Source organism: Phodopus roborovskii, unplaced genomic scaffold (assembly GCF_943737965.1).
Source record: "Phodopus roborovskii unplaced genomic scaffold, PHOROB, whole genome shotgun sequence".
NCBI lineage: Eukaryota > Metazoa > Chordata > Mammalia > Rodentia > Cricetidae > Phodopus > Phodopus roborovskii.
Genome location: NW_026126547.1, coordinates 12,853,874 through 12,870,000, shown reverse-complemented (window position 1 = coordinate 12,870,000; position 16,127 = coordinate 12,853,874). Strand labels below are relative to the sequence as shown.

General features: G+C 46.0%; 1 protein-coding gene across 1 annotated transcript in view; it reads left to right on the top strand.

Annotated features, from left to right (window-relative positions):
- Positions 1-9,407, top strand: part of Slc1a4 (solute carrier family 1 member 4) — a 29,166-nt gene extending 19,759 nt beyond the window's left edge. Inside the window, exons 5-8 of the mRNA XM_051200492.1 lie at positions 2,414-2,647; positions 2,979-3,173; positions 4,682-4,816; positions 7,153-9,407. Of these exons, the coding sequence (XP_051056449.1) occupies positions 2,414-2,647; positions 2,979-3,173; positions 4,682-4,816; positions 7,153-7,387 (799 nt within the window). The 3' untranslated portion in view covers positions 7,388-9,407. The remainder of the gene's footprint in view (positions 1-2,413; positions 2,648-2,978; positions 3,174-4,681; positions 4,817-7,152) is intronic.
- Positions 9,408-16,127: the final 6,720 nt, after the last annotated feature.

Here is a 16,127-nt window from a genome sequence, read left to right as displayed (position 1 = left end):
TAAAAAACTAGTTTATGCTTTCACATATACAGTATTTCTTATCGTCGACCACTATAATCCCAGAACTTTCCTCTCTCTGATGACTTAAATTCCACTTGGACTGGTTTTAGGAGAAATGTAAGACTGACAGACATTTAAAGCTGAAACAAGTCCAGTGGCATTTCAGTGGCATTTCTCTTGCTCAGTGTAAAAATCACATAGTCCAACTATCACAGCAAACATGGCATTTCACTTGACTGTCCTTGTTCTGGGGGGGAGAACTGTGGTTTGTTCTTTGTTTTGTTTTGTTTTGTTTTTTGAGGTAGGGTCTCATGTAGCCCCAGGCTGGCCTTGAACTTGCTATGCAGCCAAGGATGATCTAGAACTCTTGAATCTCCCAACTACTGGCAGACCTGTTTTACCACATCCCACTTAAGTGTCCTCACTACTGAAAACAGTGTGTTTAAACCGTGAAGAGAATGGACAGGTATGCAAGCAGGCAGTTCACAGAAGGGAAAGCTAGCATGAGTACTACACACCCTTAGGGGTACCAGTTCAAAACCAAGAAATAGCAAGTTGGCTTTGTCAGGAATTGATGAGAATAGGTACTTTTGACCTCTAGGGCTGACCCTCAAAGTTGTGACGATGAAACTGTCTTTCTGACATTTCCAAAAGTCCCCTAAGAGAAAAAATAACCCTCCCTTGCTGGCCACTGGTGGATGGCTTCCCTCTAGACTATTGGTGGGAGTGGGAACCAACACAGACACTTCAGAGAACAATTCAGCACCATTTATTAATGTTTAAAATGTGCACACCTCCAGGTCAGCAGAGCCCCTGCTTTATGTCTTGACCTAGAGAGCACAGGCACGTGTGCACCTACAGGTGTGTTTCCAGAGACGAAAACCTAAGAAGAAAACTTTTGTCCTGAGGAAATACTAGAAACAAGGCTGTGAGCTCTGCATGCTTGTAATCCCAGCCCATGATAGGCAGAGGGAAGAGGATCAGGAGTTCAAGAACAGCCTTGGCTACTTTGAAAAAGAAAGAAGGGATGAAGGTCAGAAACAGCCCCAATGTTTATCAGTAGTAGGCAGGTGGATAAACAAAATGGGGTTAAACAAATGTGGATAAATAAAATGGAGTTCTATAAAAATGATATTCTGCTCTACACTACAACATGGAAGAATCTTAAAGTCTAATGAAACAGGGTCACAGAAAGACAGAATGTGTGTTCTGCTTTTGTATGCCATAGGCTGGTTGGGGTAGAGGGCATGGGAGCCACAATTCAATGAGAACAGAGCTTCACTCTCGAATGATGGAAATACTCTTGGTCTGGGTGGTGGTGACCGTTGCCCCACAAGTCCAGTATACTTAGTGACGATCAACTCTACACATAAGGATGGCTTAAATGCTAAATTGTATGTGTATTCCATCACAAGAAAAGGCAGCTTTCTACATACTGATATGAAAATACCTTGGTAATGTGGAGTGTACATAAATAAATTCAGACTTAAATGCATTCCTGCCAGTCACTGGCCCCTTCCATTGGGTACTCAGGGGCTGACATGAGAGACTTCACACTGCTCACCAATCTGTGCCCCTTGAAATCTGAACTGGGAGGCATTATTAAGTATAAATTAAAATTTATAGATTAAAACAGTTGTAGGATTACTACTGACTTGATATTAAATTTACAGAACTGATTTTTGTTCTTTGTAGTTTCTAGAATGTATTCCTTTTCTCACAAAACAAAACAAACTCACTGTCTGGCAGTGTTCCCAGAGCATCATTGTTAATGAGTTTTTCCCACGGAATCATGTCTTCAAAACCAAAAAGAATGTAAAACTTCACAGAAGCCCTGGGCTATGTTCCATTTTGTATCACAGCGTTCTGTGGAATTCTCGTCTTTCTGAGTTCCCAGAACAGGTCTGAGCAAAGCTGAAAGTCAGGTTTGTAGTCTCAAGACCTTTAATTTGCCATGTAGTTGGTAACAATCCATCGGTGAAGAACAGATGTAGAGCCAGATGTAATGGCACATGCCTGTAAACTCAGCCCTCAGGAAGTGGAGGCAGGAAGGTAGAAAGCTCCAGGCTAACCTGGACTATGTAGTGAGACCTTGTCTAAAAGGAAGGAAAGGGGAAGGAGAAGAGGAGAGGAGAAAAAGACAACTGAAAGAAAGTATGTATATATCAAAGGAAAGCAGTCTACGCGTGCAAATGTACTCACCCATTGGGTGACTGTCTTCATTTCACTCAGTCATACAACCTACATATTAAAAAAGAGAAAAGGGGGGAGGTCAGCCAATCGGTTCCTGTTTTTAGAGTAACTCTATGCAGAGATGAAAATAACCCAGTTGAAAGTTGCTGTTTTGGGAGACCCGGCATCTCCCAGCCCCTCCTCAACACTTCCCTGATGACTGTCTGTGCTTATAACCTAGGTACGTTCCTATAGGCATCACCTTCCTGATCGGAAGCAAGATTGTAGAAATGAAGGACATCATCACGCTTGTGACCAGCCTTGGAAAATACATCTTCGCCTCTATTCTGGGCCATGTCATTCATGGAGGAATTGTTCTGCCTCTCATCTATTTTGCTTTTACACGAAAAAACCCATTCAAATTCCTCCTGGGCCTCCTCACACCATTCGCAACGGCTTTTGCTACCTGTTCCAGGTTAGTGGGCTTGGGAACTGCCTTGGCTACTCAGACTCATATGGGCACAGAGCCAGGAGAGGTTGGTGGCTCTTCTGGGAACATTTTGTACTGAGGCAAGATACAGCTCTTGACTGAATCTACATAAATAAGTGGATCCTGGAAGTCATGTCTGAATCCTATGGGGCTTGATAAAGCCTTGTGTTACACTGGAAACTTTGAAAGAAGTCTGCTGTCCTCCTTATTTCAAGGGAAGAGGACCAGAAACTTGCTAGGATGCTGCTCATGATGTATTCTAAGTCCTGACTGGAAAGGACTGCTTTTCATGCCTGGTTATTTTGTTCATCCCTAGCTCGGCAACACTTCCATCTATGATGAAGTGCATTGAAGAGAACAACGGCGTAGACAAGAGGATCAGCAGGTTCATCCTCCCCATCGGGGCCACAGTGAACATGGATGGGGCAGCCATCTTCCAGTGTGTGGCCGCAGTGTTCATCGCTCAGCTCAACAGTGTGGACCTGAATGCAGGACAGATTTTCACCATTCTGTGAGCGTTATTCTTTCCTACATCTCTAGGCCTCACTTAAAACTATTTTGTGATTTCCTTTGAAAAACCAATCTCACCATTATTTAGTATCTCCTTTGTAAGATAGTGGAAATTCATCACCCTCATCCCTCAGTATCTTGGGGCTGTATTAGTTTTCTTGCTACTGGGACAGAATGCCTGACAGAAAGCAACATAGGGAGGAAAGCTGTATCTTGGCTTATGGTTTGAGGGGATACAGTCCATTGTTGTAGGAAGGTATGGAAGTTCGAGTGTAAAGCTATCTGTTCACATCTGGGTGGGTCAGGACACAGAGAGATGTGTGCTGTCATTCAGCTGGCATTCTCATTTTGCCTTTTTTATGCAGTCCAGGATTCCTGCCTATGGATGGTGCTCCCCAACTTTAGGATGAGTCTTCCCATCCCAGTTAACCCTTTCTAGAAATGTCCCCACAAAGACATCCAGAAGTGTGCCTCACTAAGGTTCTAGGTGTTTCCCGATTCAAGCAAACTAACCATCTGTCACAGGAGTGTTGGTCAAAGGACCTCCTTTCCAAGGAGGTAGTTGTAGTAGTTGGTTTTTGCATTGCTATGACAAAATATTTGTCAGAAATGACTTAAAAGACTTAAATCTTAAAAGGCTCTTGGCTTACAGAGATTTTAGTCCATTGTGGTAGAGATGGACTTGTTTACATGGTGACAGACAGGAAGGATATATATATATATATATATATATATATATATATATATATATATATATATGTCAGGTCAGGGGGCAGGTATAACTGTCAAGGCTGATTCCTAGTTAACTACTTTGGCCAGCCAAGCCGCACCTCCCAAAGACTCTACAGCCTTCAAAGTACAGCCATCAGCTGGGAAACAAGTGTTAAAACATGAGCAGGTAGGGGACATTTCAGGTTCAAATCATATCAGTAGTGTCTTATCTATAATTTGTATGTGTTTTCCTCTATACTTTATCACTTCTAGATGACTTATATACTCAGTATGATGTAAGTGCTATGTAAGTGGTTGTTAATACCGCATCATTAAGAAAATAAGAAGAAAATGATTTATAGATGTTGAGTAGCAGCAGTGTGTTTTTACTGTTTTGGATCTGTGATTGGTTTAATTTGTGAACACAAAGGGTATGAGGTCTGAGTGTACTTGAAAAATGTATCATCGCTTAAACACCTAGAGCAGTGGTTCTCAACCTGAGGGTCACAAATGACCCTTTCACAGGAGTCATTTATCCAATGTTCTGTCTATCATATACTTACATTATGATTCATGATACTAATGAAATTACAGTTATGAAGTAGTAACAAAAATAATTTTATGGTTGGGGATCACAACAACATGAGGAACTGTATTAAAGGGTCACAGCGTTAGGATGGTTGAGAACCACTAACCTAGAGAGTTATTATTTATAAGTCCTGGCTGCAAAGCTGTGTGATTCTCTGAACCTCCTCCATGCTCTGTATTCATGGCTGACTTTGCTTTGCTGTACCCTAGAGTGACTGCCACAGCATCCAGTGTTGGAGCAGCAGGTGTGCCAGCTGGAGGGGTCCTCACCATTGCCATTATCCTAGAGGCCATTGGATTGTCCACGGATTATCTCTCTCTGATCCTGGCTGTGGACTGGATTGTGTAAGTAGCTGATACCAAGATCCAGGAATAAAGGAAGTCTCTTGAGGCCCCTGGGAACTTGATGCTTTACTAGGCATATAGCATGCAGAAACTTAAAACCATCCCTGCTTTGGACAGAGTTTATAGTTAAGCAGGCAAAACCATATTTAGAACTATAAGAAGTCAACAGTTACCAGGAGATGGTGGCACATGCCTTTAATCCCAGCACTTGGGAGGCACAAGCAGGCAGATCTCTGTGAGTTCAAGGCCAGCTTGGACTACAGAGTGAGTTCCAGGACAGGCTCCAAAGCTTCACAGAGAAGTCTTGTCTCGAAAAAAGCAAAAGTAAGAAAGAAAAGGAAGTAAACAATATAATAGTTAAGAGCCTGTGAACATCCATGAATGACATTAGACACGACCATTCAGAACTTGCTTGTAGTATTCAGTAGGTGCCATTGGCTATGCAGGTGATAACAGAGTAAAGTAATGTGATCGGAGCAGTGGTTGGCCCTGGCCTGCAAATATCCGGAATGGTTTCTATGCAAGGGGAGCATGCAAAAACATCTTGTGCATGAACTCAGGAGATGTTAGGTAAGCAGATGACCAGGCTGCTGACCCTCGGGTTCCTTACAGACAAGAGTGTCTGGATATTGATGGCTTGAGCCTTGTGATACCTTTGGCAGGTATGAATCTACTGTTCTATAGAAAAGTTGACTAAGGTATGATACTGAAAAGGCAGAGCTCGCCCAGGCCCTTTTGCATGCCTGCTCTTGTAGTCACGGTTAAAGCCACACCGGTTGGGGTGAGGACTAAATGAGTGAGCATATGTACAGTGCACAGAACATGGGGCAGATGGGACAACAGTCCTGCTGGGCTGGTCACAGCCAGTTTGAGAGACGCTAACTCCAGGTACCTGACTGACACTCCGTCTGCAGTGGTACTTGGAAATGGTAAGCTTTCCAACTTAAAATAGCTGTGCTGAGTTCTGAGCGCTCTCGTGGAGATGGGGTGAAATCGCCAATAGAGGCTCCTGTGCTCCACACATCTCATCAGAGGAAGCTCCATCCCTGGGCTGGGCAAGAACAGAGCGATGGTAGGGATCACCTGTCTTGTCCTTCCAGCTGCCTCCTGTGTCTGGAGAAGGTGTGTCAGAGCTGCTCACCTGGGGAGGGAAATAGCACCCTGCTGGATGCCCAGCAGAGGCCTCTGAGTGCCCAAGCCAGGCGCGGTTGCGACTTCAGTCCTCCAGTGCTTTGGGGAAGATCATATTGTCCTGTCTTCAGAATGGCCTGCTATAGGACCTTCTCTGAGCTCTAATGACTGGAGTAGATGTTGAGCTAACCTGTGCTAAGTAGGCCGCGGGAAAGCTGGTGTTATTTTCTATGACATGCTTGCCCACAACCGTGGAATACACATGCTGTTGGCATCAAGGATTGAAGTTCTAGTGTACTGTAACACCGATGGGAAGAAAAATTAACTCAGAACCATGTCTACTCTCTTCTCCCGGTTGCATGCAGTATTCTCTGTAGTGGGGCCTGTGACATGTAACAGAACTGTGCGGGAACATGGCTGGAAGGAACTAGACTGCATTGCTCAGATCAACTCCCAGAGCTGTGGGATATGCACAAGTGGCTTGTCTGCTGCCTTCAACTTCTCTTTTCCAATATTTTCTACAGCGAGAGTCTGTTACTTTCCCAGGAGTAAATGCTGCTCAAAGAGGAGCAATTTAGAGCAGATCTGTTAGGGGTGTGCCCTCCAGGAGCACAGCCACTTCCAGCAGGGCTCCGGGGAGTAGCCTGATGAGAGTCCTGAGGAAATGAAGAAAGGACAGGCAGACAGGCACAGCAATGCTCTTGGGTGGAGAAGCCACAGCACCCAGGAAGTTCAGCGTGTCAGCCAGAGTCCGTTGATCAGGGAGGCAAGTTCATGGTACACAGCTGAATAGGAGACAAGTTTAGCTAATCTCAGTAGTCTCCAAGAGAACAGACTCCAGGCCATAAGTGTGTTATGTGTATGTGTGTGTGTGTTGCACTACAGTGTGTTTTCTGTGTGTGTGTGTGTGTGTGTGGTATGCTACAGTGTGTATTTTCTGTACATACTGTCAACATCCTCACATGAACCAGGAGAAGGCTTTGCCATCCTTACTGAGGCCTCACATGGAGAAGGCTTTTCCACTCCTATGGTCTGAGCCATTGGAGTCCTTGACACAGCTGTGCCCGTTCAGACAATACACATCCGCTCAGGACTTCATTCGCTCCCTACAAGACTCCCTGTGGCTGCCAGCCTGCCTGCGATAGGGCCCCCCATTGATGACTCTGGGTATTACACCGGTTCTTTTTCTTTCCTGTTTCCACCAGGGACCGGACTACCACTGTGGTGAATGTCGAAGGGGATGCCCTGGGAGCCGGAATCCTCAACCATCTGAATCAGAAGGTGATGAAGAAAGGCGAGCAGGAGCTGCAAGAGGTGAAGGTGGAAGTCATCCCCAATTGCAAGTGTGAGGAGGAGACATCGCCTCTGGTGACACACCAGAATCCGGCAGGCTCTGCGGCCATTGCCCCAGAACTAGAATCCAAGGAGTCGGTGCTGTGATGGGGCTGGGTCTTGGGCCAGCCTGCTAGTTACCAGCAACCCACGCCGGTAGCCTGCCGTATCATTTAGACATGGGCATGGCCCTCACAGACTTCTCCCAAGCAAAGCTTTGGCCCAGTCACCGATTTGAGGTGATCCCTGAGCACAGCCATTGGGCTCCCGGGCCAGGACTGATGACTGAGGACTAGAACACTCTGACGTTTGTCTTCATCCATGTCTCAACGGAGCTATAGATACATCCTTACTCTATTTGGAAACCCCCTTGAGCTGCCAGGCCTGGTGGGAGGGCTCCAGGTTCTTGGAGGCCTGGGGGTAAAGGTCAGGGGAATGCAGGCGTATTCTCCATTGTCCCCAACTAACTCTGCGTCTGGTGCTTTCTGGGTCAACTGGAGCGGTTTATAATTGTTATTCACACTGTCTCACCAACAGTAGACATTGAAGAAGTTCCCAGATTCTTAGACTGGGCTGGAATCTGATAAGCCAGCACTCAAGTTAAACAACTGTACTCCACCTGTCTGGGTGGCTTCCAAGGGACTGTAGGATTTACTCCAAGTGGTGGTGAGCACAGCTTGAGTATGCCCTTTCAACTCTGAGGTCAGGGGAATGACGGACGAGGGAGCACCCTAATTAGGACAAGATGGGATTGTTCTCATTAAAGACCCAAGGCACTTCTCTGCCTCCTTCTGAGGCTGGGGCCTCAGCCAGCACTTCCTGTCTATTTCCATTCTGATTTGGCACAGGCCGTAGGCATAGGCCCTCTTTCTCTGAGAGGGGCAATGTGGTCCCTGCATTGCTGACCCATATTGTCTGCTCAGTGTGTTACTAAAGCTTAATTAGGTCCTCCCTAACGCGCTGCAGAGCAGCAAAATCATATACTCCCCCAATAAACCTGTGCACTAACCGGGTGCAGGGAGCTCTGTGCAGGCCGGGTTTCACAGTGTGTGACCTGTGGGTAAGTCCTAGGTCTGATGTTACCTGCCTCTTACCTGCTTCGTTGCAATCTGGTGGGGCAAACTGTAAATCTGTGGAAAATTACCATTTTGCTTCTTGGAAGCCAAGTTCGAACATCTGTAAGCGTCCAGTTTATGCAGGAGACAGCTTTCTCCGTGGAGGCTGCCTGCTGGTATGAGCAGCTGCCCCGAACAGGACAGAGCTTGTATTCTGAAGAGTCAGAATGACATTCCATGCAGTCTCTTCCCTGGTGTGCGACCCACCTATAATAGGCGACTAAGCCCCTGAGTCTCTGGCCCTACCTGTCCGCTTGCTTTCCTGGTGTTGTTTATGTCACTGGGTCCGGCACACTTGGGACAGAGGCCATGTTAAAATGAGGCCTGTGCTGAGGGGCTAGGGAAGATCCATGAGGAACAGAGCCCAAAGTGTGAAGGCCCAGCTCTTTAAACCACTCCACTCTGTTACAGGGCCAAGGGCAACCATGTACCGAGTAGAGAGTGGCCAGACCTTGTTGCCAACACTGTTTTTAATGGGACATCAATCCCACTGGTTGATTACGAATGAGCATTTGGTATTTTTTAAGTTTCAGTGAATCTTTTCCTCGAGTATTTACATATATTTTATGTACAGGGTGTGTGTATGTGTGTTGTGTGGTTTTTTAACTCCAAGCAAGTTTGAGTTTGGGTAAGGGGAAACTAAACTACATATTATGACTTTGATATCCCAATGTTCCTGTTTCTAAAGAATCTTATTAAGTGGTGATTGGGGCTGGACAGTGAACTGGCTGGACACTGGGGTTCCAACCTGACTTACGGTGAAGAATGCTACTGTGGTCTGGAGGAAGGGGTTTCTTTGTGACGGACATGCACCTTCCTCTTGAAGGCCACAAGAGGAGGCAGTGCCTCCCTGAGTTTGGCTCCCGGAGGAGTTGAAGGAATTGTGTAATGAGAAAGGATTCCACTACAACTGTCTGAAATGTCTCCTTGCTATCTTTCTAACATGTTCATCTCTTGATGTTTTGTGTATGTGTGACACTTGCCTTAAAATATAGCACAGCCATCAGAAATGAGTGCCGTATTTTTACTGGTACTGCCTGTCCTTCAGTCTTGTCTTGTATTTGACGTATTTGATGGAGCTGTCACTCTTCTAGGGGATGACCTGAATACAGTTTTCCTTTCCCGTCTCAGCCAACATGAGCCCCTGGGGTAGGGGGATGCTTAAGCCTCTCTGATATCTGGTGACACTAGTCCTCTGTGACTGCCTGCCTGCCACTCGTGAGAGTCAAGCCATATGTTGGCTTCCTGCCACACACAGTTAGGGCTCTGGCAGGAATGTGTTTGCCACAAACCTCTAACATTAAGTGTTGTCTGAACAACTAGTTGACAGGAGTTAATTAACGATCATGGTAAGCCAAGCATCAGAGCAAGAACGAGCCCCAGGCCATCCATCACTGGGCACGTCCCTGTTAGGAAAGTTGCCCATGCTTGTACTACGGTCACCACCACACCCAACTTACTCTCTTACATAATCTTGTCTTCATTTTTTTGAAAAAAAGCTATTTTTGTTTTCTGAGATACATTACAGTGTAGTCTAAGTTGGCCTTGAACTGGTGAGAAAGACTCTTTTTAACTTCTCCAGCATCCTTACTTACTCTTGCTGCCCAGGCAGGGGGCGGGGTCAACTTTCCCAGGATGTCATTATGGCCTCAGGGGGCAGTACAGGCTACTACTGGTCAGGCTGTTCTTCACCACCCCGTTGTCCAGTTCTGCCTGGTGCACAAGCCATTCTGCTTCTCCTTCTCTCCCATGTCTCCGCCGAATACTTGGTCGTCCCAATGGTGCCTGGCCTACCTTGGGGTGGGGGTGGGGCTCTCCAGAGTCTTAAACCCCTCCTAAGATGCCTGGCAGCAGGGGTGGGGATGCGGTGGGGGATGTCTCAGTGTCTTTGGCCCTGCCTGATGCCATGTGGCAGCGGGTGGGGGCCAAGCTTGTATTTTTTGTCCTGAGCCACTTTTCTCGGTATTTAAAGGCATCCAGAGTCTCACAAGCACTGAATTTGGTTTTCTGTCCTTTCTTTTCTCCCCTTAGAAATTCTGGCTCAACACAAATCTTGCCAAATTCATCTTTGGTTCTGTTGGACCCCATGTTTGGAGATTGTCCTATTTAGGTTACTACCATGACCAAAAGCAGCTTGGGGAGGAAAGGGCTTGTTTCTGTTTACAATTGTTGTCCATCATGAAAGGACGGTGGGGCAGGAACCTGGAAGTGGAAACCAACGCAGAGGCTGTGGAGGAGCCGTTGCTTCCTGTCTTCCTCAGCCTGCTTTCTTATACCACCCAGGACCTCTTACACCAATCATTAGTCAAGAACTGCCCTATAGACTTGTCAGTAGGCAATCTCTGACAGAAGCGTTTCTCAATGAAGATCACAGATAACTCCAGCTTGTCTCAACCTGACCCCACCCACCCACCCAAAATCAACCAGCACTGGTACCAAGTTTTGTGTGAACATTTCCTGGGGAGACAAATAAATGTTTATTCACTCCAGATAGGGCATCAACAACAGACCAAAGAAATAATTCCATTCAAGTGTGGCATGGTGAAACAATGAATTTAATTAGGGTTATTTATAGGAGCATGGGCAACTTACAGGCAGTTGTGCCAATGAAGAAAAACAGGAGGGGCACACCTTTAATATCAGCACTCGGAAGGCAGAACAGGAAAGTCTCTGTGTTTGAGTTCAAGGCCAGCCTGGTCCACTTAGTGAGTCTCAGGCCAGTCAGAAACATACAGTGAGACCCTGTCTTAAAAGAAAGAGAAAGACAGACACCCCCCCCCCAAGTCTATCTCTGTGGGATGGTGAGATGGGCATGCATGTCCTGCCCTGATGTGCCGACTAGTCCCAAGGCCTTTGGTCTGCAGGACTTTGGACTCAGGTTCCCAGTGTGTGAAGGAGATCTAAGAATCTCCTAGAATTTCTCTAGTCAGATGCTCAAACTTGAATTATCTGTTATAGGTGTCATCGGCCCACTTCCTGCCGCTAATAACACAATACTACAGAATAGGAGAGTTAAAAAAAGAAAAGGTTGATTTTTATCCCATGAGTCTGGACGGCCGAGGTTAAAGGCTCAAATCAGGTGAGATCCTCCATGTCTGGAGTGGAACAGGACAACACAGCAGATGCATGTCACTCCAGTCAGTCTCTCCCTCTGCTGAGCCAGCTGCCAGGATTCAATAATGAAGGCTTTAATACTAGTCACTCTGGGAAGGACTCACCTACAAACATAATTATCTACCTCCTTCTTTTTGTTGTTGTTGTTTGGTTTTTGGTTTTTGGCTTTTGGTTTTTTAAGACAGCATTACTCTGTGTACCTAGCACTGGCTGTCCTGAAACTTACTCTGTAGACTGTAGAGCAGGCCTAAAATTTAAGGGATCTGCCTGTTTCTGCCTCCCGAGTGCTGGGATTAAAGGTGTGTGCCACCATAGCCCAGCAGAATTCTCTACCTCTTATTTCACCATAGGCATTAAATTTCAACAGGTTCAAATGGTTGTTACAGATAACTTGTCACGGGACCCACTGTACAACTGGGCTCCAGCTCTGATGTAGCAGAGAGGGAAACTGTGTATTCTGTCTTCAAAAACTAGTTTCAGAGACGTTATGAGCTCAGTGAAGAATGGCTGTCTCGATGTTTTATCTCGTGAATGGCTGGGATACAATCCACAGGCCTGAACACTCCCCTAAAACTCAGGCTGGAGAGAAAGCTTAGCATTTAAGAGTGTGCACTGTTTTTGCACAAGATCCAAGTCTGTCTCCTAGAACTTATGTTGATCAGGTTACAACTGCCTGTAACCCCAGCTCCAAGGGCCCAGCACCTCTGGCCACCTGCACACACACACACACACACACACACACACACACACACACACACACACACACACAGAGATGCACATTATTTTTTTAAAAAATAAAAATAAATCTTTAAAATATAAAGAGAGAGAGAGTACCACTCAGCACTTTATAGTATATTCAAGACATGGAGAAAACATCACAACAGTTACGTGCTTCCAAAAGATCCTCATCGTCACCAAAAGGCTGACACTGCTTCCTGTCTCCATGGATACACCTGCTGTTAGTATTCAGGCATCTGTAGTGACCTGTCCTTGGGGTTCTGACAGGATACGCCCTCAGCTGAAGTCACCTGCCCCTATTCCCTATGTTCCCTTTTAAAAGGGCCCTGTCCACCTCCCTCTCTCTTTCGTTCTCTCCCTCTCTCTGGTCTACTCTTGCTCTCCCCCTCTCTCCCCTTTCCTCTCTCCTGCAGCTCCTGTCTCTGGAAGCCAGTCTCCCCCTCTCCCCTTTTTAATGATACCTTTCCCTAATTTAAAAAAAAAACAAAAAACAAACCTCTGCTTGAATCCTGGAATCCTGTCTCATGGTATCTTTCTCTTGAGTGCTGCTTTTCTTAAATTACAACACCTGTTCTGATATTTCATATGCCTTGGATGTAATCTTTTATAGAGAGGCCCAGGTATGGGTGATGGATGTTAGATGTGACCCCTGCCCAGGACCCCTGCACTTTGCTCACATAGCAGAGGGCGGCCTTACAAGAGCCGATTCCTAAGTTACCAAGTACAGCGTAGAGCAATGTGGTTCCTTCCACACCTTCTCGAAGGACTTTTACCATCTGGGGTGAGGGTGGGGATGGATATCTGGACTAATAGATTAAACAGGACACAAACCGGTTAAAAGAGCCTTGTGGCCCATCATAACTGTTGTTGATCCGTGCATCGAGACCACATGTAAAGTGGGGGGACCCTGGGAACTGATTCAGCTAACACTGGCCAGGCTGCAGCACGGTCAGGCTCCTCTAAGGCATGATATGTGCTGTGTGAATGCCTCTCCCAGTGATGTGCAGTCCTCTTAGTTGGGCATGGCGGTCTGGACTGTAAAGGTGAGTAACAGTTAAATGACGTGATGACATTATTAATATAAAGCATACTGAGTATGTCCATCCTGTAAGAATAGTTCCTTTCTTGCTTGTTTTCCTTTTTGTTAACTTAAAAATGAAAACAAAAATGACAAAATCAGTTCCCGTGAAAAGTGAACCGCGTGGGTGATCAGCCAGCTCGTCTTCCTTTTCCACATAGACTGTCCTCAAACCAATCAAATAAGTGAAAACCATTTCGACTAGAGCCATGATCTCCCCTAAAGAGAGCCATCACCAGGGGCCAAGTGTTCAAATACATGAGCCTATGAGGGACATTTCTCATTCAAACTATCACTCACAGCTATAGTAAAAATGACTAATATGCAGTCAAACCAAATCATAAGTTCTCTGGAAGTTTGACCCAAGCCCTAGCATTTTTCAAGCTGCCAGGATTCCAGTGTGTATCTAAGGCAGAAAACTGCTGGCTGCACAGCCTGTGGGTAGGCTGATGGGTTCTTCATTTGACACATTCGCCCCTGATTCTTGGGCATGCAACTGTTTGGGCACTACAGACCCAGCAGCTTCAGTGCCCTTGGGTCCTCCTGGTTCATGGTCTTTGCTAGAAATTTCTATTCCGTGTAATTCTCCAAGAGCTTCTAACTAGGGTGGCCAGAAATGGGCTCATTTGTGGAGACACAGCCTGTTTTGGATCTGGTTGCTATGCACGAGAACCAGCTGTAGATGGGACACAGGACTATAGTGCACTTCTACCCTGTTGTTTTTCAAGACAGGGTCTCTCTGTGTAGCCCTGGCTATCCCAGAACTCGATCTGCAGACCAGGCTGGCCCCCAACTCAGAGACCTTCCTGTCCCTGCCTCATGAGTGCTGAGATTAAAGGTGTGCGCCACCACACCCAGCTTTCTACCCTGATTCTTAATCACTGGATAGTTATAGACAGGTTTTCACTTTTCATCATGATGACTGCCTATGGTCCCATCAAGGTCAGAGGGTCCCCAGCCACCTGACTTGTTTCCAGAGAAACAATATTTGGCTAAGAAGCCGGCCCCTTGCTCCAGGTGGTACTAGCTAGAAAAATTCATGTGTTGGCTTCATCTGAAAGCCTCAAAGCATACCTGTGAGGAGAAAAGAAAAGGCCACATTTATAGAGATTAAAAAGAAAAAGAAAACAGAATAGGGAGAAAGCTCCAACCAGCAGTGTTCAGCCCTGACCAACCCATTAGAATCACCCAGGCTCAACAGCTGCAGTGTGTACACACACACACACACACACACACACACACACACACACACACACACAAAGATTCCAATCCAATTGAGCTAGGCTTGGGGCTGAATGCTATCATATCATCCCATGACAATGTTCTAGATGATTCTAACATTGCAAACCATGGGGCAGGCCACTTAAATGCTGCCTTGAAGCACGCCCAGGTGCCCTCTCCCACAGTCTAGTGAGTGCCTCTCACACACAGAAGCTCCCGTTACCTTTCAGCACTGCTACAGTTGCATTTCTGATTGTTCTATGCAAAGCTGACAGCAGTATTGAGCAAGCTTGGTGTGATTTTTTATAATACTACTCATCAGCCAGTCCAGCAAGCATCCCAGAGGGTGCTGATCAAGCCTCACTCATAGGTGATTTCATTGTGAATCATGCAACTTGACAAAATGCCGTTTCTTTGCATTTCTGTGGTAATAATTATAAAACAACAACCACAAACAAAACAAAAACAAACCTCAACAACCATACAAGTGATAGTTCCATGAAGTGTCAAGTAGACTTGTCAGGCAAATGTCAGGATAGAAGCCTCCAAAGTACTGCATAAGAAACAGGATAAGATCCCATTGTTTTTTTTGTTTTTTTTTTTTTTTTTTTTTCCTGCAGAGTAGTATTCCCTTGTGTAGATGTGCCACATCTTCTTTATCCATTCTTCAGTTGAGGGACATCTAGGTTGCTTCCAGGTTTTTGCTATTACAAATTCGCAGGCGAGTGGATAGAACTTGAAGAAACTATCCTGAATGAGGTAACCCAGTCACAAAAAGAGGAACATGGCATGTACTCATTCATAGATGGATTTTAGACATAGAGCAAAGGATCACCAGCCTATAATTCACATCGCCAGAGAAACTAGGATACAAAGTGTATTCTAAGAGATTCATATAAGGTCCCTCACAGAAGGGGAAAGGGACAAGATCTCCAGAGCACATGGGGGGGGGGGCGGCAGTGAGTGGAGAGGGAGCTAGGAGAAAGAGAAGGGGAGGAGAGGAGGAGAGGAAAGCATGTGGGACTAGGAAGATTGAGTCAGAGGAGGAATAGACGAGAGGAGAGAGAGAGAGAGAGAGAGAGAGAGAGAGAGAGACCATAAAAGAGGGAGCCATTAGAGATTTGAAGAAAAAAACTGAACCTAGAGAAATATCCAGAGACCTACAAGACTGATCCCAACTAACAATTTGAGCAACAGTGGAAAGGCTACCGTAAATGCCATTCCCTGATGATGAGATTGATGACTAACTTATCCACCATCATAGAGCCCTCATCTATTAGCTGATGGAAACAGAAGCAAACGCCCACAACTTAACACTGAGCCAAACTGGAATCCAGATGCTGAGAGGGAGGACAAGACCAGGCTACAGAAACACATAGAGATAGCTGAGCTGAACAAGGAGGAGCTAACAGGCCCCCAGACTGATAGCTGGGAATCCAGCATGGGATCCACTCAGACCCCCTGAACATGGGTCTCAGTTAGAAGGCCTGGGCTGTCTAAGGGACCTCAGACAGTGGAACAGGTATGTATTCCTGGTGCACAAAAGGACTTTGTGGGCACATCCCCCATGGAGGGATACTCC